We start from the raw sequence: 27514 nt of genomic DNA, 5'->3' as shown, positions 1-27514 counted from the left end.
TGGAAGTTTTTCACGTTCATGTGTGATAGAGGAACTGAAAGGGAACAGACATGGCAACCAACTTCACAACCTCAACAAATCTCCCCTGTGTTTAACTAACACACAAAGTGTTTGTACAAGTCCAGCTGGACGTAAATGAACAGTGTACCAGTTAATTAGGCTAAACACTGTAACAATTAGCCTACAACAATTTACAAATGTAGTAGCTAACCTCACTGTTTGTTATGCAGCTCCTCTGAAATATGATGTATTGTGTTTTATTTATTGTTACTTCCAAGAATCAGCTTAAAGAGTAAAAAAGTTCTGTTCGTTATATAATGTGTATATTAGGATAATAATAATCTGATGTTAGTAGCACATTAAAGACTAATCTGCACGTAAATACTGATTATGACCAACAGAATTTTTTTTTTAAAGTTTTCTTTTTCTCCAGGAATTTAATCAGTGCTTAATTGTTAATGTAAATAGGATAGTATTTAGTTTGTTTTAGATTTAAACCTTTTAAACAAATTTATACATCGATTCAAACACTAATAATCCACGTTTCACCATATTAAAAAACACCAAAAAACATCAAGAAACCAGAAAGTATACCTTAATTTATAGAACATAGGAGCATACAGATATTTAGAATTTACAGTTAACGTACAAAACCACGTAAAACCACGTAAACTACTCTGGTTATGCTGACGTGCTGATCTGCTCCTTTTTAGTCTGCTCCTGGAATAAAAATGATGAACTGATTCAATTCACTTCACTGACTCGGTTTACTTTTTCATTTCTCCTAAACAGTAAGGTTCAAGCGAAAATTGAAATACGTAGCCTATTGATCATGTAGTTTAATGGCTAATAACATGAATTTGTTATTAAAGTGTGCACTAGGCAAATGACTTTCCGATTTGCTCGACTTGCTTCAAGAGTCAGCCAAGAAGATCCGATACTTTCGCGACTCGCCCATCACTGAAAGTGGGTGGTATCTGCCAGAGAGACAGAGTAGGTTTATGTAAATGTTGGATTTTAATGATATCAGGAGGACGGCCCCTGGATTCGCGGCCCAATAAAAAATGGACCCAATGCCGACACCTGCTTATAAACACAGGAAGGAGTCCAAAGTCCTAAATTCTCCGGAAAGTCCGTGTTGGGATTGAGCGCGAGGGCCACAACATGACCTCCAGCGCAGTGCAGCTCCCCGGCGGGTTGAAGGCGGACCCCGCGGCGCTCATGGCATCCCTGCAGCTCATGCCCTCACCCGTGCCAAACCCGGAGATCAAGTACACCAAGGTGGGTAAGACCGCTCCAAACACAGTTTTTAGGATCTGAAAAAGTTTTTAGCGCGCGGCTTTGGTTTATGGATTAGATGCCACGCACATCACATTCATACCCTGAAGGTTGTTATCTTACATTTTGAAGCAAACCGGTCAAAATGTCTGCAACCCCTTTTCCTCCTTATAACTTTACTAATCCTTTTATTACGCACACATTGTGTGACAGTGTAAACCAGGCAAACCGACTGCATTTGTTCACAAGATTAAGTACATTATGTTTAATGTTTACTGTGCGCTTGAGTTTTATTCTAGTCATTTGTCATATTACGATTGCGCGAGCGCGCGCGTGTCCGTTTGCGCATTGGAGACTTGCACTGCCACTCTCCAAAGCTTCCTATCAGAAGTACCTTTAAAATAATTTAACTCATTCTACCCCTTTTGCATGATGGAGGCATGCACACTAAAACATAACGGGTCCATTTTGGTGCCACTTATTTTTTTAAATAGATTTAATCATTTCTCAATGTCCACCTTGTGTAAGTTCTCCACCTTGGTTGAACATTGGAGGAGATAACACTCTTTCTTTAAGTGTGCAACTCAAAGGCTTCCCAAGCTAGAGTAGATTTTTAAAGTAGAGCTAAAAAAACATTTTCCTATCCTGTATAGGAAGCTGAAAGAGTATGTGGAAATGTTATTGCATTATGAGAGCGCTCGCAGGCAATGAGCTTCATGCAGGTCTTATAAAGCAGTGGATGTACAACCTGCAGTTTCAACAACAACAACAACAACTAAGCTAACCAACAGACTTTAATAGCAATAGCAAGTTTTATGGTGGCTGATGAGCTGATTTCTCAGGACAGTGTAAAAACAGCTCTGTTGCTCAATGCGGTATGCAAAATTGGCATCTCTTTTTTGTCCAGCCATAGAAAATACATTCTTATTATGAAGTAATAAAACATCATAATATAAACGCCCAGGAGGAAAGTGTTTGATGTGGCTGTTGATTTAAGGTGAATAGCTTTATTGCTGTGATAGTGCTGGCAGGTAGGTAATGGCACACAGTGCAGTAGGAACAAAGTCCACTGGTTGTGATAGATAAAGAGTCAGGGCTTCATGGAATATCTGCATTCTTCTACATGAATTTATTTCCACATGTACACAATTACAACTCCTTGCGTGAAATCTGAGTGTATTCTCAGGAAAGGGAGTGTGAGCTTGGGGAAGAGTATGACTTGGTGGACGAACCCTTAGGAATTTGAATTATCCGCTGTGTGTCGTTTGTAAAGGAGTAGAGCTTCTGATTTATGGCTTCTACTTACATGGGCACCTCTTACGGCCTGTTACTGTTTCTTTTCACATAGTTTATCTCTGATTAAGTCTCAACAGAAATACCGTGTTTGTAGCACAATACAATTCTCACCAGAATATTATCTAAGTTTATCTTTATCCAAGTCTGCATTCAGATCTTAGGGCTTGAATTGAGAGGCGACTATAAAGGGTATCGTTTAATTGTTTAGAAACAATTACAAAAACTTATTTAAACATTTATCCTTATTTTTTTAACCTTTGCATTTTATTTATGTTGTTATGTCACATCATTTAAAATCTCTGTTACTGATCATCTTATCTTAAGAAAACCTAGCACCTGACCACTATTGAAACCCAACATGATTTCTAGAGCATTTTAAATGTATTGCAACACCCTCTTCTCCTGGTCTTGCCACTGTATTCTTAGCCAGCTGTAGTAACTCTGCCAGATCCACTAAATCACATCCCTATCAGCACTACCAGCATGTGAAGCCTCCTTTGATGCTTGTGTAGTCTTCCACATTGTGTAAACACACCTCGCATGCATGAAATGTGTTAGTTTGGGTGGAAAACAACTTTATACAATGTCTAAGCGTAAAGAAAGTTTTTTAAAATCTGGGTTCTGGAGACAGTGTTCACATTCCACAAAATTGTACTTTTCCAGCTCTCTGAAAACTTATTTACCTTAAATGAAATTTAATAAAATATTGCATCCTCTAGATCCTGTAATTTATAGAAAATGCAACAAACTTTTTTTACTCTAAAATCCCAGTTTTTTCCCAAGTATGTAGTAACATATTTAATGTTCTGCAAGAGAAGCTGGTGGACTCCGCTCAACATCATGGGTATGTTAGGTTGAAAATATTTTTGGCTATGTATTTTATTTTACAACAGCTCCTAACAGCTCCTAACAGCTCCTAACAGCCAGATCAGCTCCCATGACAGTTTCCCTCCCAAAATGACTTCAGGAAAGATGCTTCAGATTTTTAACATCCCACTTGAATGTGTGCCCTGAACTCACCATGTAAAAGGTGAGACAGGGACACACTAGTGTTTATTACCTGACGGTGTTTTCACTCCCTGTCCTGGCACTACCGTGCGTGTGGACTGGAGATTAGATAGAAAGATTTTTTTTTTATCTTCCTTTTGGACTGATTGCCTGTTTAGATTGAGCTTTACATACCACAGACATGTAGTGTTGAAATTCAAGCTTATATTCCCTCCTGTATTTGGGAGTCTCCACATTTCTGAGTGTGTGTTTGTGTGTGTGTGTGTGTGTGTGTGTGTGTGTGTGTGTGTGTGTGTGTGTGTGTGTGTATGAGCTCCCTCTGAGATACAAACAAAGACAAAGAGAGCGAGATGTTCAGATGGAGCGCGGGAGAGCGGCTCTGATGAAGGTGTTCTCTGTCTGCGCTCTGGCCCAGTGGTCTGATAGCAGCACAGAGGAAGCCATAAATTAGCCCCCACTAAAGGGAAATTATTGATGTTTTCTCTGTTTAGCGCCTTTCAGATGGCGGGGAAGGCGGGAAAGAGACGAAAGGAGAGGTATACAAGTTTGTGTATTTAGGGTAATTGATTGAGGCTCTGGGACTTATCTATGGGAAAGAGACTGGGAAGAATCTCTGTGCTAATTTGACCTCCCATGATGATGATGATGAGAATGATGATGATGATGCACTCACCATTCTCATAATCTCACCATTAGAATATTTAAATGAGGTAATTTAACTATTACTTCTCTGTTTAAAAATACATATAATTGGAGAATCATTCCCAAATCTTCATTAATATCTATCTAATATCTAAGATATTAATAGGTCATATTTTCCTCCTTTAAACATGTTTATTGGACAACAGGGAAGTACAAAAAGTTTTTTTTTTTAATGTTAGTCATTTCAAAGTTCACAATCTCCAAACTCTTTATTTCTCTTTCTCTCATATTAGCACATTTCATGACAAAAATGAACAAAAATAAACTATCCAAACACCACAAACGTGCCTCGGTGTGTGACTGCATGGAAAATGCCATATTGTTAGAGGCACCTCCGCATGTTTGCTTCCATCTTTTATAATAATATGGAAGAAAGAGTGTATTAATTAAATTGGTGGGAAAACACTAAAATATTTTTGCACTTTGGTCGACAAACAAACAACAAAACAACCCTGAAATATGATGTGTGTAAATAGGACAAACAGCAGTATTGCCTTTGACTTAAATCTGAAGTAAGTTCACACTTGTGTATACTTTTATATCCCCTAGAATAATTCAACTTGTGAATATTTCACTTTGGCATCCTCTCAGTTAATGTTTTCCATGGTGTAACACTGTAGCTCACATTTTTGAACTTTGTTGAAGTGTTTGTAAAGCACTCATGTGGATGAGATTTTCATGCTGGAGAAGTGAGATGTGGGTTAATATTAAACTTATCAGTTATATAGTAGTAATATAGTTAGTCTGGGTAAAGCAGGGCTCACTGTGGCTTTGCAGAGGGTCCAGTTTCTGGCTGTTCTCGAAACTGCGCTATACATCTTGATTGCTTGAAGCGTTCGGTTGTTTCTCATCGCTGACGGTTTTTTTTTCACTCTGCATTAGACGCTTATAAAATGCTGCAGCCTTCCTGCATTCACGCTTGAATTTCTTGCCCTCCGTGTCAGCAGTTAAGGGTTTAAGTGTCCGGCAGGAGTGAGAGCTTTTGTAAACTAATCTGGGGGACAGCTTGTGTGAATGAGGTAGGCTCCATCAATCCGTCAGTGGGTGAGCTAGAGCAGCTGGGGGTGTTTGGGGCTCCCCTGCTCTGGGTGCTGTCCAGCAGGCTGTAATATATGGCCGTGTCTGACTGCGAGGGTCAGTGGCCCTGGTTCGCAAGAGCCTGCCCCCCACTTCTGGAGTTTTTCACTTCAAAACGCACCATCTCTCCCTGAGATCCACATCAAACACCGCCCAAGGTAGAGGGTACACGCAGAGGCCGTTGATTTATTATAAGCAGCGCAGTGAGGACTCTCCGTATCGGTCTCTTGGGTTCCCCTCTCATCTCTTCCTCTTGCTTAATCTCTTCTTTCTTACTTCTCCCTTTTATTGTCTTTGGCCTTTTCATTATTTCTCACTCTCTCTGTGCATAAACATGCCTTGAACGGATCTATTTGTCCTTGTCTCATCATGCTGTTTACTTTCCTCTGTCCATGCTTAATTTTACAAAAATCACAAACTTCAGAGAATCTAGCTAATTAATCCATAAAAGGCGATTGGCAGGCATATTATTTTTGCACTAGAATGATGAATTGAATTACAGACATTATTTATTTGTCTCTTCCATATGGCATTTGTCTGCCTACTTAAGTGCTTTGCACAAACATCACAAGCAAAAGCTATAAAATAATTTCTACAGATACTGGAGTTTTGTAAAAGAAGCTGCATAACCACATAGGAGGAGCTTTTCTAGATGAATGAAATGAATGAAGTATTGTAGATAAATACAGCTTCATTTCAGCTCTGGCAAAATGCAGTGAATATTGCTGTCTTTATCATGTTTTTTTTTGTTTTGTTTTGCAAATTTGTTGTCAACAAAACTTTTAAAGAACAGTGGAAATGTTTTGCTTTTTCATGATATAACAAACAGGTTGTTAGAAAAAAATGTAGGGTTTAGAATGTTTACGAGGGTGGTTTACTCTGTGAATCTTTCAATCTTTGAATTTTTTCAGCTTCGGTTTCTCACGTGGAAATGTGCCTAATGCTCCAGAGTTCCTAAAAAGTTCCTCCTGTATTAATGAAGCTAAGGACAGCTTAGAGACTTGCTGCTGAAATGAAGCTGCACGTCACACCACAGAGAGGGGTAGAAAGTGAGAGTGACAGAGACGAGTGAGAGAATGTGCGTCCGTGTGAGACGGAGAAAGAAAAATGAAGTGCAAACTTTGTGAAAACGTATGTTTTAATTTCTCATGCCGCTCCTTTGCCTGTAGTCCTAACAATTATCAGTGTCTTGAAATATGTCCAGTAACACAGCAGAAGGAGAAAGCTGCTTGATTGGAAAGGATATGAAACTTCCTGTGTGGACTGAGCCCACAGCTGCAGGTGCCCTGTTAGGATCCAACTGCCTCTGGAATTTTGGCCTGTTGTGCATAACCACATATATAAATTATATATTTTTTTAAAAATATTTTTTTTACTTGTCTCCTACTGAAAAAAATACCCCAGATATGAATTCCTTAAATATTCCTCATCTGTGTGAGCTATGAGAAGGTGCTGGGGGCCAAACAGATGTTGCACTGGCCTGCAGCGTGAGCTTTGGCATCCTCTACCCCCGCGGTCCACTCGAAGCTCGAGAGAGTGCGAGCGGATCAGTGTTACTGTGGCCACCGGGGTCTCGACTTTCTCCTTCCTCACCGGCTCCAGGGTCCAGAGGAACTCCCTCTTCCTGTGTGAAGTAATACGCTCGATCAGAACCCCAGCGTTAAGTAGAAGCAGAATGTTGCATCGCGTGCCGTAACTCCCACTCCCAAAATCTGTTTATAATAGGTGCATCTCATCACAGTGTTAGTACTGCAAACAAGGACTGTCAGAAGCCAGAGATTGGCAGACTTAAGAGAAAAGCACAGAGCTTTCTAAATGCTTGCAGCTGGTCCGTAACACGTGCACGCAGACACAGTGTGTCCTCACTGTCCACTTTTCCCATCAGACCAAGCTAACTTGTTAGATGGTGACACAACACAACACAGCCCAACACAACAGTGTCCCCATTTTTTTTTACATCTGGCCATGCATACTAAATGATGAGAAAACTGTCTTCTAATGAATTATTTTATCTAAACTATTTCAGATGTTCTTTTTCTTACTATTCTCTCATTGCTCTGCTGCCTAAACACAAAAGTTGCGGATCTTAGACTACCAATAATGTCTTCACTATTCATCCCTGAGAATAGTGTTTTGATCTCCCGTGTCGCCTCTCTGACGTCTCTGGGAGCACTGCAAAGAAAAGTAAAACGTTGATCGATCTGAAATTTTGCACCTTTGCACTTGTGCTCTAAGGCTTTTCTTTTTTTCCGAAGCAAAAGTGCAGTTTAGCGAAACCTCGAGTGTTGATTTACTGTGCAGCCCTGTCGCCCTTAATCAACTCTCTCAATAGGACGAGACAAAAGTGGGAGCGCCCCCTGAGCTCAGGGAAGTCTGGGCCAAATGGCCTCCGACGCTTGCGCTTTTCTAGCCGTGATTTAGATGGCGGCTCGGCCCTCTGTGCTGGTCGGAGGTGCCGTTAGCGTGGGGCTATGTGGTGCATTCTTCCCCTCTCGTCTGATTTAGGGCGTTCCAAAAGAGCGACCCCTATAAATTTAAAAACTAATTCTGTGCTCTATAGGGCTTTCTGTTTTTGTAACACACAACGAGGCCACTGACACTTTTATGAAGTGCTCTTAATGAGCGCCCGATTAAAGGTGATGTAAGGCGAGTGAGACAGAAGTTGGATCTGTGTGCTGTCAGAGCAGAAGAGGGAGTTTAATGCAGATTCATTGAAAGGGAATTGCAGAGTGGTACAGGCTGATACTTAAAACTTACAACATCTGTGAGCGAGTTATTCGTGCCCAAGGTTTCTTCCCTGAAGTCAGTCCAACGTTTGGGGAGAAAAAGCAAAAAAAAAAAACAACAAAAAAAAAACAAAAAACAAAAACAAAGACAGGCGAGACACAGAAAGCCTTGAAGCTCTTCAAAATTAACTAAAATTTTATGCATTCTAGAACTAAACACTGCATACGATTTACAACCAATTAAATTGTACTTAAGCCTGAAAGTTTACGCTGGTAAACGCACTAAAGGGCTTGCAAAGCCCAAGGCAGCAGACACTTGAACTTGGCACCAGTATTTGTTTGAGCCGAAGATCTTCATCTGCCTGAGTGTGAGTAAATGTATATGTTTGCAACTCGGAGCCAGAACGTGTTTTTATAACACCTCATCCGTCAGAGCAGCTGCCGGCAACTGAAAACAATTTCCAAGCAATCACAGTTTGTGCGAGCTGACTGCTCATTGGCTGCTGGAGCGCCGATGTAATCCGTTTACACTCTGCTAAGTTCGGATTAAATATTTGGCTTTGGCATCAAATCAGATCACACCTGACATGTCTGGAGCAGAACCAGACCTACACGGGGGTTTTGCCTTATTGTAGAACACAACAACTTGTTGCAATTTTAAAAGATTTCGTCTTCCACTTGAACCACGTATTTTGGTTTGGCCCTTTATCGAGCTTGAAAAATGCAGTATTTGGAATCCGAAGCAGTTGTTTAACGGACCACTTCCTTTAACACATCGCAGAGCCAGAGTGCCGCACGTGTTTTATGATCTCGTAAACGAGCAGCAATGTTGTGAAATCTGTGTGTGTGTGTCTGTGTGTGTGTGTGTGTGTGTGTATGTGTGTGTATGTGTGTGTGTGTGTGTGTGTGTGTGTGTGTTTGCAGCATATGAAAGCCCTTGAGTGTTTGTGCGAATACGTACTGTACATGTGTAAAAGAGGGTGTCTGTTTGAGAAACTGTGTGTGTATGTGTGTGTGTGTGTGTGTGTGTGTGTGTGTGTGTGTGTGTGTGTGTGTGTGTGTGTGTGTGTGTGTGTGTGTGTGTGTGTATAATAGGGATTTATTTCCTCCTGCTCCCCCTGCTACTCTCTGTCCGGTGGCTGCATCACTCCCCAGAGACAAATCCTGCAAACAGCACTGCAGATTCCCAGAGATTCTTTCTAAACACACACACACACACACACACACACACACACACACACACACACACACACACACACACACACACACACACACAAAAACACAGAAACACACAGTTTCTCAAACGTCCATGTGAGGACCTCCAACTGAAATAAATAATCATGTAGCTAATTAAAGGTGCGCCTAAATTTAACCTTAACTTTAACTTCAGGAACTAAATGAATATCTTTAACATCTTGCAGTTTTCTATAAAATCTTTTTTTTTTATTTTGAGGACTAGCCAGATGTGCCTTAAAGGTAATCTTTAAATATTTAACACCTGTATTAATTGATGGTTTTAAGAAGATAATCTAAATATAAAAACATGATAATAAATATATAATTTAATTACATAGTGCAGAAGTCGAACAGAAATATAGATAAATTACATTAACACATATAATTTAGGCAAATATCATGTAGGTCTTTTTTCACATTTCATAAGTTTTCATTTCGTGTTGTGTGTGTAAAGTTAATAAATATTAACATCAGCTACACATTTAATCATTATTATTTTTGAAAAAACTTCAATCAATATGGATGTTTTTTCATTTTCTTTAACGAGTTATGGTGTACCAAAAATATTTTACATTCATTACATGAGCTTAAGTTTTAATCCAAAACTATTGTACAAAATGACTAATGTAGCAATGATTTATAGTGAATTTTAAAAAATGTGTGTGTGTGTGTGTGTGTGTGTGTGTGTGTGTGTGTGTGTGTGTATATGTGTTTGTGTGTGTGTGTGTGTGTGTGTGTGTGTGTGTATATGTGTGTGTGTGTGTGTCTGTTTGTGTTCGTGTGTGTGTGTCTGTTTGTGTGTGTGTGTGTGTCTGTTTGTGTGTGTGTGTGTGTGTGTGTGTGTGTGTGTGTGTGTGTGTGTGTGTGTGTGTGTCTGTTTGTGTGTGTGTGTGTGTGTGTGTGTGTGTGTGTGTGTGTGTGTGTGTGTCTGTTTGTGTGTGTGTGTGTGTGTGTGTGCAGATAAAGTGCCCTGAAGAGCACAATCCCCTCTCTCCTCTGACCCCACTGCCATAAACACTGAGCTCACTGTCTCTGTTTTGTTCCTCTGCAGATTTTCATCAATAACGAATGGCATGATTCGGTGAGCGGGAAAACCTTCTCCACATACAACCCTTCCACTGGTGAGAAGATCTGTGACATACAAGAAGCTGACAAGGTAAAAGTTAGCAGTCTTGTCATGTAAAAAAAAAAGGATAATAAGATGAACTTGGTTTTCTTTATTTGGAAAATAATTATTTAGTAGACACTTTTTATACAAAGGAACACATTAGACAGAATTATAATTAAGCAGTAAAGGTTTAAGGGTCTTGGTCAAAGGATTCAAATGTGGTTTTCAGTGACTAATGTAAAACTAACCACTAAACAACACTATATTCTCAGGAATTAAAACCCCCTTTTTAAGTCCTTGTGTAGGCTTTTGACACAATGACTCAGTACCTCAATATAGATGCTCATACATCAGGGGTTTTATTGTTAGAAAAGACTATTTTCCTTTAACAATGGAAGAAAAGACTGTTTACTAAGGACAGGGCTTAGCTGTTAATGTTAATGTTATGAATATGTATCATAGAAGAGAGCTGATATTTTAGGACTAATCGTAGAATTCTGAGGGTCTGCGTTCATCCAGCATGTTTCATTCCTAACCAAAACCTGTCACATAGCCACTTATTGAGAGTTTGAACCATGTGGTCAGGTGAAAAACTGTTCTCCAGGGTTCCTTCTTAACAGCACTGCTTCAGATCCTTCTTATTCAAACAGTAATGTTTACACCTGGATCAGATAATAGTTTGAGACGTTAGAATGTGTAAGCAAAATCAGTGCATCATAAAGTCAGATGAAATAATTCCCTACAGAGATAACCAGTAATTAAGACATACCAACCTGACAAAGTTCACTCTGTCTGTCACTAGACACTTCAGTTCATGGCAGTGTTCCTACAAGTGCCAATAAAATCCTCTTGTTGTTTTCTGCGGTTTTCTAAATCACTGACCAGAGCCAAAAGATTCCAAACCACAATGAAATCTGGATGAAATCTGATCTAAATACATAATGATAGAACTCATTTACACAGCAGTTTGATGATGGAGGAAAATGTCTGCATTAACATACTGAGGTGTTCTGGTTAACATGATAGCTCTAGTTTCACATGAAACAAAGTTTGAGTCTCTAACAAAAAAAAACCTGACATGCTCTGACATTCAGTGATGCTGTAAAGACAATCAGGATCTTGACCTGCCAGGATTTTGTAATGGGCTGCTGATAGGAATCAGTAATTTTGTAGTAAAGTAGTAATATTAGACTGTGTATATTCATACACATCAGTCTTTTCTTCAAACCTGACAGCCAAAGGCTTGGCACTGGTGTGATGTGTTGAACAAGATCTTCATGTGAGGTTTTCTTACACGAGAGAAGCCAGTTTTCTCTCAGTATGTGAATGAAAGTCCAACATCTGACAGAAGTCTGATGCAGACTAATACAGAGCTGATGAACGAAGAGCAGCATGTCTGCAGCAGCAAGCACACAACTGCTAGAGCCATCGAGGCTCAACCGGAATCAGTGGACTTCATTTGTCCCAGATGTGAATATACATCTGCTTATAGGATAAAGATATACCATACTGTTAAAACGTCTCTGCTCACATCACTTCCATGTTGTTTCTGTCCCTCGATACTATTTTCTGTTTACTATTTTCTGTCTCAGGCGGATGTGGATAAAGCAGTCCAGGCGGCTCGGTTGGCCTTCTCTCTGGGATCAGTATGGAGGAGGATGGACTCGTGTGACAGAGGGAGGCTGCTTTCTAAACTGGCAGATCTGGTGGAGCGTGACCGTGCATACCTCGCTGTAAGTGTGCATCAGTGGCCTGTATACACACACACACACACACACACAAACAAGTATAAGCATGTGTAAACCCAGAAGGACCATAAATGCCATCTAGGTCTGTTTAAATGTTCAGCAGTAGGAAATTTAAGCAGATGGATTTGTGGCGTAATCTTGAAAAAAACTGGAAACTATCGGAATCAAGTCTCACTGGTGTTGAATAGTTAGACGGCTCAGTGATTTTCATTGGTTAACCGATTACTCAACATCCAATGTCAGTAAAAATGGCAAGCTTATTTCCACACCACTAACAATTCATATCAACTTCAAACAAATCCGCAGTCTTATAATCTAGAGTCCCAAAAAAGATAATACAAAAGTAGTATCTGGTGCTCTGTTAAGTTCATTAAATAGTAGTAAGTCTTCATACACAGAGACTGTACAGACATGTGTGAGAATATATTCAGATAAGATAAGATAAGATAAGACAAGATAAGATATACCTTTATTCGTCCCACAATGGGGAAATTTCTCTGTTACAGCAGCAAAAATATGTAAAACTATATAAAATTTATAATAAAGAATAAAGACATAATATAATATACACTTTATAATATACATAATATTCACTTGTTTCTTGGTTTTACTTACACTTTTTTCTTTATTTTTTACATGAGGTGATTTATTGTGGGACTCAAAGCAATGTGCAGATTAAGCATTATATTTTTTGTGTATTTCTAAAAGAATTTTTAAAAGTAACCAAATAACATTTTATTCATCTTATTTATTCTGTTTTTTGACCTTACCATGCACTGCCAAGGTCACTATGGTCATCATCATGGTCATCGTGTCATTGTGGTTAAATTCCAGCATAGTTTTATAATGTGAGGTTTAATGTTTTAGAGCCGTGTTTAGATTTTTGTTTAGAGCTATAATTGTGTCTCAATAAAAGAAAATAAAAGGCACTTGCTAGCCAGTCAGAAAAGAGTATTTATGGTGTCATGATGTAAGAGCAGTAACCAGCCTGCCTGTGCTAACTGGGCTAACCAGAACTCTAGATTCAGCAGTCTGAGTGGAGAAATAGACAAAGACCCTCACAACAATATACAAGTGTCTAATGAGAGCCTGTCTGTCGGGCACGCATGCCAGAGACGACATGGCAGGGCCTTCGAAGCTTGTTGTTGTGCTAACAGTTTCAATTTGTTCTTCAAACATCTGAAATGCCTGCTCAGTGGCACCAGTGAGGTGGGATACGTGACCTTTGGGTGCTAACGATTAAACCACCAAGAACTCTGAACTTTAAAAGAGAAGCATTGTGCCATGGCAGCTATCACATGATGTGTTCTTTTAAAGCCTGTGTCTCTCCGTCAGTAAAAAAAACATTTTTTTCGACAAATTAAAAAAAAAAATTAGGCACAAATTAGGCTACAGCCACCTTGAATAGACCATCAGCCCATGATCGAATGTTTGCCTTAAATGGACTCAACCAATGTGAATTTCGCTCTGAATTTAGTATCAGAGTGAATCACTCTGGAGGAGAAATGTAACAGTCCATGTGGTCTTGATTGTGCTTTATATCAAATTAATCCCTGTCTGATAAGAAATCACAGCTTCCTGACAAAGAGATAACAAACACGTGACAGAGATTCGGGCTATATAAGTATTGCATTTCCCCCTGGGAGCAAGGATAAAGTGTGCACTTTTGCTTGCATAAGTTTTAAGTGTAGCGTGGGGGAAGTCGAATTTAATCCCTGTGTGTGATTTTTCATTACAGTCCTCCTCCCTCATTTCCTTTCCTCATCTCTCCTTTCTCCCCTCAGACCCTGGAGTCATTGGACAGCGGCAAACCTTTCCTCTCCTCCTTCTTTGTGGACCTTCAGGGAACGATAAAGACGCTGCGATATTTTGCTGGATGGGCTGACAAGATCCATGGCTCCTCCATTCCTACTGGTAAGGTAACACTTGTCCTGTCCCATACGCCTCAGTGCTGTGAAACACACACTGTGAATCACAGCTTCAGGAGTAAAGCATACTTCAACGCACGCTCTGTTAGAACACAGCCGAGAGGCAGACTTTATATGTCACTCAAATGTTCTTCGTTTAGCTCATTCAATGTCTCGCTCCCTCATTTTCACAAATTCACTTCAACTGTTTCACTCGCCAACTCAGCATTTCTCTTTTAATCAATGTCACTAAAACTCACTTTTTTCTCGTTCACATTCCCTCACCGAAAGTCTCAAACCTTTGCTCCAACTGTCTTTAACTTCTTTTACACTCTTTAACTTTGTTTATGTATCAAAGTCTCACTCAAAAGTGCAAATAGTTTATCAAATTGGCTCCCTCGACCTGTTACTATTCAGTTTAACACTAAACCTTCCCACTATTTTACAATCTCACTCTCTTAATTAAACCTGTCTCACCTTCATGCTGTCTTCTATTGCAACTGTCTTCCTCCCTCATACAGAAGTTCAAACTAAAACCTGTCTGTCTTGCTCTCACAAAGACGGTCATGAATTAGTTCCCAGTTCAGCTGAGTGTCTTACTCACTATGTGTTAGTCTTTCACTCATACTTTTGAATCTGACGCTTGAACTGTCTCACTCTTTCAATTCCACTCTGATTAGTGAGCTAGTCAGATAAATTTCAGCCAGTAGTATAATTTTGTTGGAGATTTGTGTTCTCATGCTGCCCTGGTGGATGGTCCCGCGTTTAAGAGACAGAGGAGCAAAAAACGGCTGGTGCGGTGTTTTCTCTGAGGATTCTGGGGTTATGGAAGTGTTCAGTGGGTAAACACACTGGCTCCCTCAGCAGTTATAAATCTGCACACTAATGGCTGCCCTCCTACTGAGCAGCGCCACCATTGGATCACGGTGACAGCTCCGGGGCTGGGAGGGCATGGGGGGTTATGGCGGGGCTGTTCTGGCTAATTTAGCTGTTTGAAAGGGACACAGCAGGGGGTTTGAGACTACTGGACAACCGTGGATTCACAACTCTGATATCAGAGTGCAACCATTAGCGTGTGTGTGTGTGTGTGTGTGTGTGTGTGTGTGTGTGTGTGTGTAGCTGTCTTACAAGGAGTGTGTATGTGTGTGCCAGTTAAGGAGTGCAGAGATATTTAGTTTGTTGTCTGTTTAATTGCTGTACATGGTGTTAAATGTTGTGTCACTCATTCTTTCTTAGACTTCTTCTAGATTCCCTGCTCTAATATTGTCTGTTGATTAAACTTTTGGGAATTATTAATCACCAGTGATTAGGCATTTACAGAATATTCCGGAATAATTTCTTATAATTTATCTGAATAAAGCAAATCCTTTTACAAGGGCAACCAGAGCGCAGCCAGAAAATAAAGAAATTTAGTTGACAACAAATATTTCTCCTCCAGAACAAGCGCACATGCACACAATCACTCCTAAAGCATTCCATGTGTCAAATTAGATACTTATGTATGGGATAAGTATTTATAACTGTCTAGAGTAAAAATACTTAGGATGAGCTAAATGAATTGTGGAGCATTAGACAATTTGTGTCAATGTCATGCAGCACAGAATGGAAAGGCTTGTAGACGTAGCAGACATATATAACCTGTGTGCAAAATTGCGGCAATGATTTAGCTTGTCTTACTATCTCTCTCTCTCTCTCTCTCTCTCTCTCTCTCTCTCTCTCTCTCTCTCTCTCTGGTTTCTTTCATGCTCTGTCTTTTTTTCACTCAATCTTAGTCTGCCACTGTCTTGCTTTCATGCACAAATATCATCACTACTTTCTGATCAAACACCAAACAGTGCATTATGGCAGTGAGCCTAGTTACAGTCCAATTTTCTGCAAACTAACGCTAAGAGCGGAGTGAAGAGGAAGAGTGAGTCCTCAGTGAGTAAGCGAGCACACCGCTGTGCCTTTGTTGTGTTGTTAAACTAAACTTGCATAGCGGGAACTCGCCGCATTTCACTTTACTTCATCTCCAATCTAATCTGTAATAGAATTACAGGACAAACAAACAGCATGTGTGTCTTTGGCGCACTCTTATCTGGCCACCAGGGGAGATGAATCATTGGCTTGTCTCTACTCCAGATGCCTCATCCTAGCAGATTCCTCCAGCCAGGGCTGCAGTGCTGGGATGTGTTCACACGGCCTTACTGATCGAGCCTGGAGTCTTATATATACACTGTCTTGATTTATTCCTGCTATCTGTAGCTCATAAATGAGAGTAGAGCCTGATTCCTGACCACTGTGCACATTCCTCTTCTCTCAGCTCACACGGAGTACAGCTCTTATCCAATATCATTTATTCTTCTTCATCTTTATCTGTTTGCATATGAGATTATAAAAGCATGTCTTTTTTATCATCATTAATGGAAGGATAATGTCCCTGTATTAGTATTGGTTCGATGCCAAACATCCCATGTTTAAGATCACATGTCCTTTGGTCTTTTACAGACGGAGGATATTTATCGTTCACCAGACACGAACCAGTCGGAGTGTGTGGACAAATCATCCCAGTGAGTATTGGTTTGTTTTTCACAAACTCAGTCTTTGGAGCATTTTGTAGGATTTCTTCATTGGGTGTTAGTCATTTTTTTAATCACTAAAATATTTGCAGTCAGTATACTTTATTTATTTAAAGTATATTAACACTATACATACAATACGATATAAATCTACGATTTATACTTCCATGAAAAGGAGTAATGTCAATCCAAGTACTCCTTACATGTAAAAGAACGATCTTATACATCGTTTAGTTCATTAAAGAGGAAAAGACTGCATTTAAAGCTTTCATAATCAAGTAACAGTAACTTATTACAGTGGACAGATGTAGATTGAGTCAGCATCTTTCAGTAAGATTGAATAAGCAACCATAAGGCTATGTAAGAAGGGATGCTTACTCAAAGAGATTACATTGGACTGAGTTTCTGTGCTCTTTGTTTGCGTAGTGGAATTTCCCCTTGATGATGACTGTATGGAAGCTGGGACCAGCTCTTTGCTGCGGGAACACCGTGGTCCTGAAGCCGGCCGAACAGACCCCCCTCACCTGCCTCTACATGGGCGCGCTGATCAAAGAGGTACAGCAAACGTTCTCCAGTGCACATTTGCAATAAGCCTCTGATCAAAGAAGTCTATCACTACTGACACTACATAATAACAATGTCCACAGTAACACTGTAAAGCCAGTGAACACATAGTGCTCTGATCAAAGAGGAACAACACGGTGACATTGTGACGTTCCAGCAGTGAGCGGCTGACTCAAGAGGAACATTTACAAGATAATTATAGCTCAGCGGTTGAACACGCTGACTATCCACAGACAATACAGCCACATTAACAATAGTTTAGATTTTGGCCCAGAATACTGTAGTGAACCTAGGTGTGTGCCACTACTGCATTTTAACATCATGATGACTGCCTAAACTTCTATCAAATCTATGATATTATTAGACTGATCCATTTTTAAAGAATGATTATGTGATCTTTAAATGAGCTTTTTATTTAAACATTAAGCTCTAATTCTTTACATTGGCAGCCAGGGATGGAGGTGGAACGGAAGGTGGAAAAAGAAACAGAAAACACACACAATTCATAAACGTGAAATAATATGAATGATAAGTTACAAATAAACAGTAACAATAAAAACAGGCTTATGTAAAAACGAGTGTTTAATTATAGGAAAAGCAGGAATATGCATCATTAAATTGTTCTTCAAATTTTTTTATAAATAATACATAAACAAAAGATTAACCTTTAAGTGCATCAACTGGGATCAAATATATGAACGTGGTTATAATACTGTGCTCTGCTGCTCTGGATGTGTCATCCTATAAGGACACATCTCTTTCCTTCACCTCCTCGATCTTCCTGTGGAACTGTGAAACTTCTCCTGTCTCTTTCTTTTTGATGTTTTGTCCATGCACTCTTTTCCCTGGACTGGAGGGACAGCGGGATGGGTGTGGATCCCTCCACCCCAAAGGCCTGTGGTGATCTTGGCTCGTCCTGCTCTCTTTCTCTTACATTCTCCCTTTGTCTTCTAAAGATTGTTTCCTCTCTTTCTGTTTGTGCAGGCCGGTTTTCCACCAGGGGTGGTCAATATTTTGCCAGGCTTTGGGCCAACAGCAGGAGCCGGCATTGCTTCACACATGGGCATAGACAAAGTGGCTTTCACTGGGTCGACAGAGGTGGGTTTTCTTTACAGATACACAGTTCAAATTGTTTATTTGTAGGCAATGAGGTAGTTGCTAGGAGTCTAGCTAATGTAATAACAGTGAATACAAAAGTAAACGATTCAACCTTCAGAATGATCTATTTTATGGACTATTTTATAAAATTCACTGTCATAATAAATGCTTCCTTTATTTTGCCAAAGCAGTTGTGCTTTCTGATGATGATGCGAATTTACACGTCAAAGTTCACTGAACTTTTCTTTCTGCATTCATTTACACTCTGTGCATGTGAAATGGTAATGCCAGTAAATTCCATTGTAATCGATGTTACACAATTCGAGTGATCGAGTGAGTGAGTGTTGTATTATGTGGTCAGACGTTGGTGATATTCCAAGCTGATGATGCACTTTATACAGAAACTTCTACTATGCAGTAGTCATATACAGTTTATTTATATAATACCTAAGAGTCATACAGCCAAAATCATACCATTTCTAGCTCAAGAACTGGCAAACAGATACAATAAAACAACAGGATTTCTAGTTAAACCCATCAAACACATAGAAGATGAAGTGGTAATCACAGGGCCAGCTAAGTTTAGTCACACACGGATGACTATATGATGAAAGGTTCACCATGTTAGGGATGGAATGCCAGGAAAGAAATGCTCTCTTGGATTGTTTGATCTCACCATGCTGCCAATGACAACACAAAGTCCACAATGACATCTCGCTGTAAACAGTCATAATTTCTAGCTCAAACGTGTGTACCTTACTATCTTGTAAATCTCCATATTTTAGTGCAAGTTTTGATGTGATCCTGAATGTATTTCACATGTATTTATCATAAATCTGGTGGTGTTTAGAGAAGGACTGTCAACCTGGCTTGAAAATGTGTATATTCTTATTATTGAACAAGTAAAGTGCCATTTCAGTCCTGAGTTCTTTAATTCAGAGGGGCGAGAGACAAGGGGCAATAATGGATCTTAAAATTAGATGTGTAATATTGTTTTACTGATAAGGATGCAAACAGAGACACTGTTACCAAAGCAGTCCCAAAAAATCTTAAAAATCTGCCTCACTGTGGGCCATGTGGATGTGGAAATGCTAAGATAATTTTTTCATCTGTGGGAAATTAGAACAAGAATATTTCCCACTTATCAGCTTGTAAACCCAATGACCTAACTGGTTTGCTCAATTCAAAATCCTTCCAGCAGAGTCTGTATGTTAGTATGCAGAGTCCAGTAATCACTGTATAAATACGCTATCACGGAACCGGCATCCCAAACTGTAATCCACACCCTCACTGGGAAACTCTCAGTACGCACGAAGCCACCCACTCAGCCCTCCACCTTACTGCTGCTGGCAAAGGCCACCCAGCTCTTTCTCTGAAGGTTCCACCTTTCTTTCCCTTGCCCCTCTCTCTCTCTCTCTCTCTCTCTCTCTCTCTCTCTCTCTCTCTCTCTCTCTCTCTCTCTCTCTCTCTCTCTCTTTCTCTCTCTTTCTCTGTCTCATCCTCCTGCTCTGATGTGTATGGAGTTTCTACTCGAACCTGCAGCTAATTAAAGAAAGAGCACATTTGAGTTAAGAGAACATGCACAGACTCTGACTCACCTAAAATGTGTGTGTGTGTGTGTGTGTGTGTGTGTGTGTGTGTGTGTGTGTGTGTGTGTGTGTGTGTGTGTGTGTGTGTGTGTGAGAGAGAGAGAGAGAGAGAGAGAGAGAGTGTATAGACATGGTTGCAGGCCAACTGGGCACTCACAAATAGCAATCTGTTTTTTTTAATATATTTTTTTATGTATGTTAATAATAAGAAAAAAGTGACATAATAACACAAGTATGATCCTTCACACTCTTGATTACAAGTTGCTGTAGTGTTTCCTCTGAAATCAGTACAAATCCCAGTCACTCACACACTCAGCTCCACAGTCCCTGTCCGTGCTATCTGATGGAAAACAGAAAGAGAGATTTCTCAGTCTCAGTCAGTTTTATATGGGTGGGTGGAAAAATGTCTGTTTGTTTATGGTGGGGATAGGAGCAGAGATTGTGGAACACTGTTGTTCAGACTGCAGGTCTCAAGTATGAAAATGTTAAGATAAGAGCTAACTCTCCATGATATCCAAAATATGCAGTCCAATCTGAAATCTGTCGCTATTTCCAAATATTGATATGAATCAATGAGGCCTTGAAGAAAAATCATTTTCTACATCTCAACTCAAATGTAGTTAATTAGAATATTTGGCGCATTTTTTTGTTCATATCTTCGCTTAAAGCTAGGTATATAACTGAATATGAATATAATTACTTTGATTAAAACAAGTGTGTACATTGAGTAAAAACACAGGTACAAACAGCAGGTACACTTTATTTTTCTTACCTGCCTTATGTTGAGAGCAGCGTGAGGTTTTTACTTTCATACAGAGATTAGTAAGGGCTAAGTATGTTTCTTGTGAGTAGGGTTGCAAGGTTTTAGCACAATTTCACCCCAACTACATTTACATCATAAAATCTACACAAAAGTCTTGAAACTAGACCAAAGGTTTTGGACATTTCTCATGAGGAAAAGAGTTAACACTGGTGTGCACTGATTTCTGATTTATTTATAGAGCTATACACACATGATAAAGCTCAGACAGACCATGTGATGTACACAACGTACAGTATCTCTCATTGGGTAACAAGCTAACTAATTCAGTTTAAAATGATCAACCTGCGAATTCAAGGCACACTCATTAGCTACACGAAGAAGAAGCTGGAAAGAGCAATCTGTATCTTTCTGACAAAATATTATGAGGTGATTATTGTTTTCCAGGGTAAACAAGAGGTCAGTGATTCAGGAAAGACGTTGTATTAAAACACAGTTAATGTGCTTACACAGTAACATTAGCTAGAAGACACAAAGCTCGCCAGAAAGTTCCACAGAGCATCTGGTTCAAGAGTTGGATAAAGTTTTGTTTTGCAAATTCCTATTTGTTTTTTTATAATTTGTGAATGAAAAATGACTTAATTTTTTCCAACAAAAAAGACTTTTTCTTCATTGTTTCTAGGACACAGTATTAGGGTCCACAAACAATTCTGGTAAACACCAAGCCCACTTCCGAACTAAATACAATTATGAAAATGGATACAAATATTGGGAACTATTTCTAAACAAATGCCCATTCAGTATTAATCATAACTCTGTAACTGCTTTTTTAAATAGAAAATGTATGATGTATGATGTCAGTGGAAGCAGGTATATTAAGATTTTGGCTATTTTAAAATGGAAACCTGTGTAAATTGGGTTTCGTGCTGAACCTGTCCTTTAAAATGATCCCGGTGAAGAAAGTGGGGGCTGGTTATATAATAATACGTGACCACGCATGCTAAACATGCCACATGTTTTCATTTAGAGTGTTTGCCAAGCCCAAGACCACACAGGCATTTTTTCACTTTGGTCCACCTTTATAACACTTTTTCAATTCCAACTAGTGCAGATCATCCTACACAAACCTGCGGTTGGTGTTTCCTGTTCTCGATTAAACAACAGATACGGCTCCGTGTTATAAACACAGTGTTCCTTCTTCTTCTCCACAGCCTCCAGGGCCACTGATAGATATTTCGGCTGTGAGCTGAGGTCCCTCTCCAATTTCAGTTGGCCTAGAGGCTGGGGAAGGTGTGTGTGTGTGTGTGTGTGTGTGTGTGTGTGTGTGTGTGTGTGTGTGTGTGTGTGTGTGTGTGTGTGTGTGTGTGTGTGTGTGTGTGTGTGTGTGTATGGAGGACTGGAAGGGTTGTTTGGGCTGTTGGATTTATTAATGACAACTTTCCACTGATGAGGAGATTTAGTGAGAATCGGCAACGGAGGTCTCAGCGAGTAAAGATGATATGCATCCTCTGCTTCCCCCACAGATTGGCAAGCTGATCCAAGAAGCAGCTGGAAAGAGCAATCTGAAGAGAGTCACTCTGGAGCTGGGGGGCAAGAATCCCAACATCATTTTTGCAGACGCTGATTGTAAGTATTCAGAGGCTGTTTTATGGGCGCCCTCCTGTTGACAGTATGTGCACAGGTGCCACTGCAGTAGCCTTGTTTTTCACTGACATCAAAGACCTTCAGGGTCTTCTGGGTTATTTTAAAGCAATGTATTATTGCTCACACGAGACCGTGTCTGCAATCACAAGAAGTCTGGCAGTATATTAAAACAAGCTAGTGAAGCCTGGTGGATGGTTTAACTGATAGAATTTTATTCATTTTTGGGTGAATCCAGAATTCAGCAAAACAAACCCACATAGGGATCCAAACTATATGATAAACAATGGCGAATGGCGAATGTCACACAGACATAGGTAATGCTGATGTTCTAAAGCAAGCTCTTCTAACACCAGATGCTCAGACCTGCTGCACTGAATGAAAGCTAAGTTTAAAATATTCATTCCTTATACCATTTTAGTTCAGGACTCTTCCTGGGTCAGTCAGTTGTTATAAGTATACACATTGAAGAATTAAGTGAACCCGGTGCTTAGATCAGCTTCTATTCCAAGATCAGTTGCTCTAAGCAGCTCTCCAAGTCAAGGTGTTGGAAGGGGCTTTTAAATGCTTTCAGCAGGCGTGAGTGAGGCCGCCTTCAACCCGTAAATCAGCCGAATGCACTGGCTGGAATCATCCCAACACGGCCATAAATCCTAGCGTTCTATTAACCCTTTACATGCCACCTCTGCCTATCCTCTCACAACATACAATTAGTAAGTGTGTTTGCATGCACAATTCAATTGTGATAATTCAATAATTCAATTGTGCTGAATGTACATCAGATATCTGATAATGAAACATGGACTTGTAACCAGGTACAGAATAGCTTTAGTAAAACACTACAAACAGTACATGTATCAAATATTTAAATATAAATGTTACTGTTGGTTAACCCACACAGACCTACATTGTCAGTAACAACCCCAAAATAATAATAATAATAATAATAATAATAATAATAATAATAATAATAATAATAATAATTCATTCATTCATTCATTCATTCATTCATTCATTCATTCATTCATTTTCTATCGCTTATCCAAACTTCTCGGGTCACGGGGAGCTTAGGCGTCTTTGGGCATCAAGGCAGGATACACCCTGGACGGAGTGCCAACCCATCGCAGGGCACACACACACTCTCATTCACTCACACACTCACACACTACAGACAATTTTCCAGAGATGCCAATCAACCTACCATGCATGTCTTTGGACCGGGGGAGGAAACCGCAGTACCCGGAGGAAACCCCCGAGACACGGGGAGAACATGCAAACTCCACACATACAAGGCGGAGGCGGGAATCGAACCCCCAACCCTGGAGGTGTGAGGCAAACGTGCTAACCACTAAGCCACCATGCCCCCTATAATAATAATAATAATAATAATAATAATAATAATAATAATAATAATAATAATAATAATAATAATAATAAATAAATAAACAAATAAATAAACAAACAAACAAACAAATAAATAAATAAAACTGAAGAAGGGTCTATAACAATCTAAAGTTTATAGGGGGCTTTTAAAGAGCAAGATGAGTAAGCATTAATAGTAATCATAACTGATCATTTATTCAGTGAAATGCTATGTCCAAAACATTATAAATTGTTCAAGCACTTTGATGCAGAGCCTGTAAAGTGTTTCATCTTGACCACTTGATTGGAATTGTCTGGATTCATCTATTCCTCTTTGTCTGATGTTCCTTAGTGGATCTGGCAGTGGAGCAGGCCCATCAGGGCGTGTTCTTTAACAGCGGTCAGTGCTGTACGGCAGGATCTCGTATCTTTGTGGAGGAGCCCATCTACGACGAGTTTGTGCGCAGGAGTGTAGAAAGAGCAAAGAGGAGGATATTGGGAAGCCCATTTGACCCCACCACCGAACAGGGTCCACAGGTACAGCAATGGGGTTAGACATCGTTGACTATAGCTTGTATTTGATCTATGGAATATCCAAAGCAAGACTCACACGCACACCAGCCTTTGTTTTCAATTAGATCGTTGTTTTTTAATTAGCCAAAACATTTATGATATAGATGCAACCAATAATGAAAACAATAATTTAATCCCAAAAACCGCAAAGAAACTGTGGGGGAAAGTGTGCAATTTTACAATGCTGCTAAATAGCTAAAAAAAATATATATATATATATATATATATATATATATATATATATATATATATATATATATATATATATATATATATATATATATAATTTATTTAATTTTTTTTAAAGACTTTTTTTAAATTTTTTTTTTATTTAAAATATTGACTTTTTAGTTTTCAATTTTTAGTTTAATCTGGAGAGAGAAGCAAATAAATTGTTGAAGGCATACCGAAAAAAACATTTATTTGTTATTCGTGGTTTTTGTGTCTAGATTTGGCCGCTTTGCAATAAAAGCCTAAAAATATGATTCTATCTCTCTATATATATTATTACACATTGCATCACATATTCTAGCACGCTTGCGAGGGCAAAGATCATTTATCTTTTTTTTCCCTGACTTGATTCTTTTTATGCAAACTCCAACACTATTCTTAACATAGTGACAGTTAGTGATGAAACCTGTTTCTGCATGCTCTCACTTTGGCTCCTTTCTTGTTTCCTTCCTCTCAGATCACTGCTGAGCAGCAAAGACGTGTGCTGGAGTTCATTGAGAGCGGCATCAGTGAGGGAGCTAAACTGGAGTGTGGAGGGAAAGCCCCCTTATCCAAAGGCTACTACATACAGCCTACTGTCTTCTCCAATGTGCAGGACCACATGCGCATTGCCAAAGAGGAGGTAAACCACCACTACCACCACCACACAGCCTTCTTACTGGCACTTACACTCTCGGCTGGTTTTCCCTACGCAGCATCTTTCCTTAAAAACAGCCCATTGGTGACTCGTGGTGGTTGTTGATGCTGTGGAAATGAAAAACTGTCATGTTATGCGTCTGTACTGAGCTGGGTTTTGGAAAGAGAACTAAACATCTTTTCCATCTTTCTGACTGACTGTTCTTCATTACTGAACACACACAATCCATCCTCACAATCAGTAATTTCAGCTGTGCGTCAGAAGTCTGTTTGCTAATGGGACTCTCCCTGTTCTATGGCAGATCTTTGGGCCAGTTCAGCAGATTATGAAGTTTAAGACGATTGAGGAGGTCATTGAGAGAGCCAACAACACTGAGTACGGCCTGACTGCTGCTGTCTTCACCAATGACATCAACAAAGCCATGGCCATTTCCACAGCTGTGCAGGCTGGCACTGTTTGGTATGAGTTATTTACAATTCTTCTGTATCATGTAGCACACACACAAAAAAAGACATACCGAAGCCCCTTCACCAGCTGTGTTCTTTTCCAATCTGTCATATTTCTTTTATTAATTATTATTAAATCTGTCACAAAACATTTCCTAATAAGTAACATAGAGAAATTGCCACACAGTTGAATGATTTTGTATGTATGTCTGCCAGAAAAGAGTCTCTAAACTGTTGTGTTTGCTTTATTTATTTTTCAGGATAAACTGCTTTAATGCATTAAGCTGCCAGTGTCCTTTTGGAGGATTTAAAATGTCAGGCAATGGACGTGAACTGTAAGTTCTTTTACTCAGTCTGACATATCTAATGTAGCTTGAGATGATAAAAATATTTGACGTCACTACAGTATGCTAAGGACAGCTACAAAAGTTGAAACATTTAGTTTTCGTGGGATGTAAAAGGGACCGATTCAGATTTGAGCTGGTTGTTCAACACTACTACAGAAAAAAATCCACAGTAGCTTCTGAGTTTGTGTTTAAAACATGATTGGAAAGTAGGAAATTAGGAACTGTGTTCTAGGGGTCTACAACGTCTAGACCATGTGAAGTTCTTGTATTTGTAAAGGTAGCTAATATGTTATTATTATTATTATGGGATGTGATCAGAGAGCTGGTGTATTAACCTGTATTTTTGGTGTTTTCCCAGGGGTGAGTATGGTCTGAGGGAGTACACAGAGGTGAAGACCATCACAGTGAAGATGCCAGGGATAAACTCGTAAATTTACACACGCATTCTTAATGGAAGAAGGACTTCATCTGGGCTTATCACTGATCCCAAGCCTCTTCATCGTCCACTAACCCAGCATCACCATCTCATCTTCATTTTTATCCCTCAGCACCTCTATAACTTCAGCGTCCACTAGCTGCCTTCATGGCCATGTTAACTCCCTGTAGTAACCTCCTTTCGCCGGCTCCATTAACCATACTAAAGCACTTGGAGATGGCAAGGGAGGAAGAACATACTATAAACCACTCCACCTCCAACATCCCGACACTAACAGACTGAAACATGTGGCTATAAGGCTTGAACCTCACACACAAATTCTCTTTGCTCTGATTCACTGGGTAAAATCTGCAACTGCTTTTCAGTTTTGTTTTTTGTACTAAGACCACTGAAGCTGTCTGTCTTAGCAGTTGAAAGGACAGATGGGATCTTTTTTTATTAAGTATTAATTTTAAAATGTAATTGTTTAATTGTTCTGTGTTTTGCAGTTTTTATTTTATGCCGTATAGCTCTGTATGTCAACCTGTTGACCAATGTAAACACAAATGGTTTACCTCAGAAACAAAAAAAAAAAGAAACGTTAATATGAGAAATGCATTTTACACAAATGATTACTCATTGGTGTCCATTTATTTTCTTTCTTAAACAATTATTTACTATGAAAATAGAAAGTAAGATATAAAAATGACTATAGTTTTTTTTCCATCATTAAAAAGATTTCATTAAAATAATTATCTCAGAGTTTTTATTTGGAATGTGGTTTGGTGTTGAGTAGTAGTCTGAGTAGTAATAAGTTGGACATTTTCAAGAAAAGGGGATTTTCTTAATACTGACACACTTACAGCGTATACTATTACAAAGCAGTAGCATTGCTGAAAGGGTAACATTAACACGTCTCATAATCAAAACATAATTCTGAATGAGTGGAGGAAAATATATAGCAGTGGTTTCTGCACGCCCTGGAATGACTGGTCATGAGTGGGAGAAATGAAAGAGATAAACATAACACATGGTGTTTAGAAAGACATTAGGAGGCAACCTAATCGGAATGTATCCGAATTCTGGAAATCCAAACATAATCATAGATGACTCGCCCCATAGTCCTACTTGTAATGGATATCACAATGTAATATGTCCTGGTAATCACCACACAATCGACAATGGAAAATGCTGTTTTCATTAGAGG

General features: G+C 39.4%; 1 protein-coding gene across 1 annotated transcript; it reads left to right on the top strand.

Moving 5' to 3' along the window:
* Positions 1-1002: 1002 nt before the first annotated feature.
* aldh1a2 (aldehyde dehydrogenase 1 family, member A2) lies at positions 1003-27056 on the top strand. The gene is made up of 13 exons (XM_027137115.2): positions 1003-1281; positions 10375-10479; positions 12024-12164; positions 13964-14093; positions 16574-16635; positions 17071-17199; positions 18193-18306; positions 22179-22281; positions 24011-24195; positions 24920-25084; positions 25401-25558; positions 25806-25880; positions 26251-27056. Exons 1-13 carry the CDS (start codon positions 1165-1167, stop codon positions 26321-26323), a joined length of 1557 nt encoding a protein of 518 aa, XP_026992916.1. The 5' UTR covers positions 1003-1164; the 3' UTR covers positions 26324-27056.
* The last annotated feature ends 458 nt before the right edge of the window (positions 27057-27514 follow it).

This window comes from Tachysurus fulvidraco, chromosome 1 (genome assembly GCF_022655615.1).
Source record: "Tachysurus fulvidraco isolate hzauxx_2018 chromosome 1, HZAU_PFXX_2.0, whole genome shotgun sequence".
NCBI classification, from domain to species: domain Eukaryota; kingdom Metazoa; phylum Chordata; class Actinopteri; order Siluriformes; family Bagridae; genus Tachysurus; species Tachysurus fulvidraco.
Note: the sequence above shows the minus strand (reverse complement) of the source record. Positions and strands in the feature narration are given on the sequence as shown.

Coding starts and splice junctions, on each gene's coding strand:
- aldh1a2 (XM_027137115.2), top strand. CDS start 1,165: ATGACCTCCAGCGCAGTGCAGCTCCCCGGCGGGTTGAAGGCGGACCCC. Junction 12,165..13,963: donor GTGACCGTGCATACCTCGCT/GTAAGTGTGCAT, acceptor TTCTCCCCTCAG/ACCCTGGAGTCATTGGACAG. Junction 14,094..16,573: donor TGGCTCCTCCATTCCTACTG/GTAAGGTAACAC, acceptor GGTCTTTTACAG/ACGGAGGATATTTATCGTTC.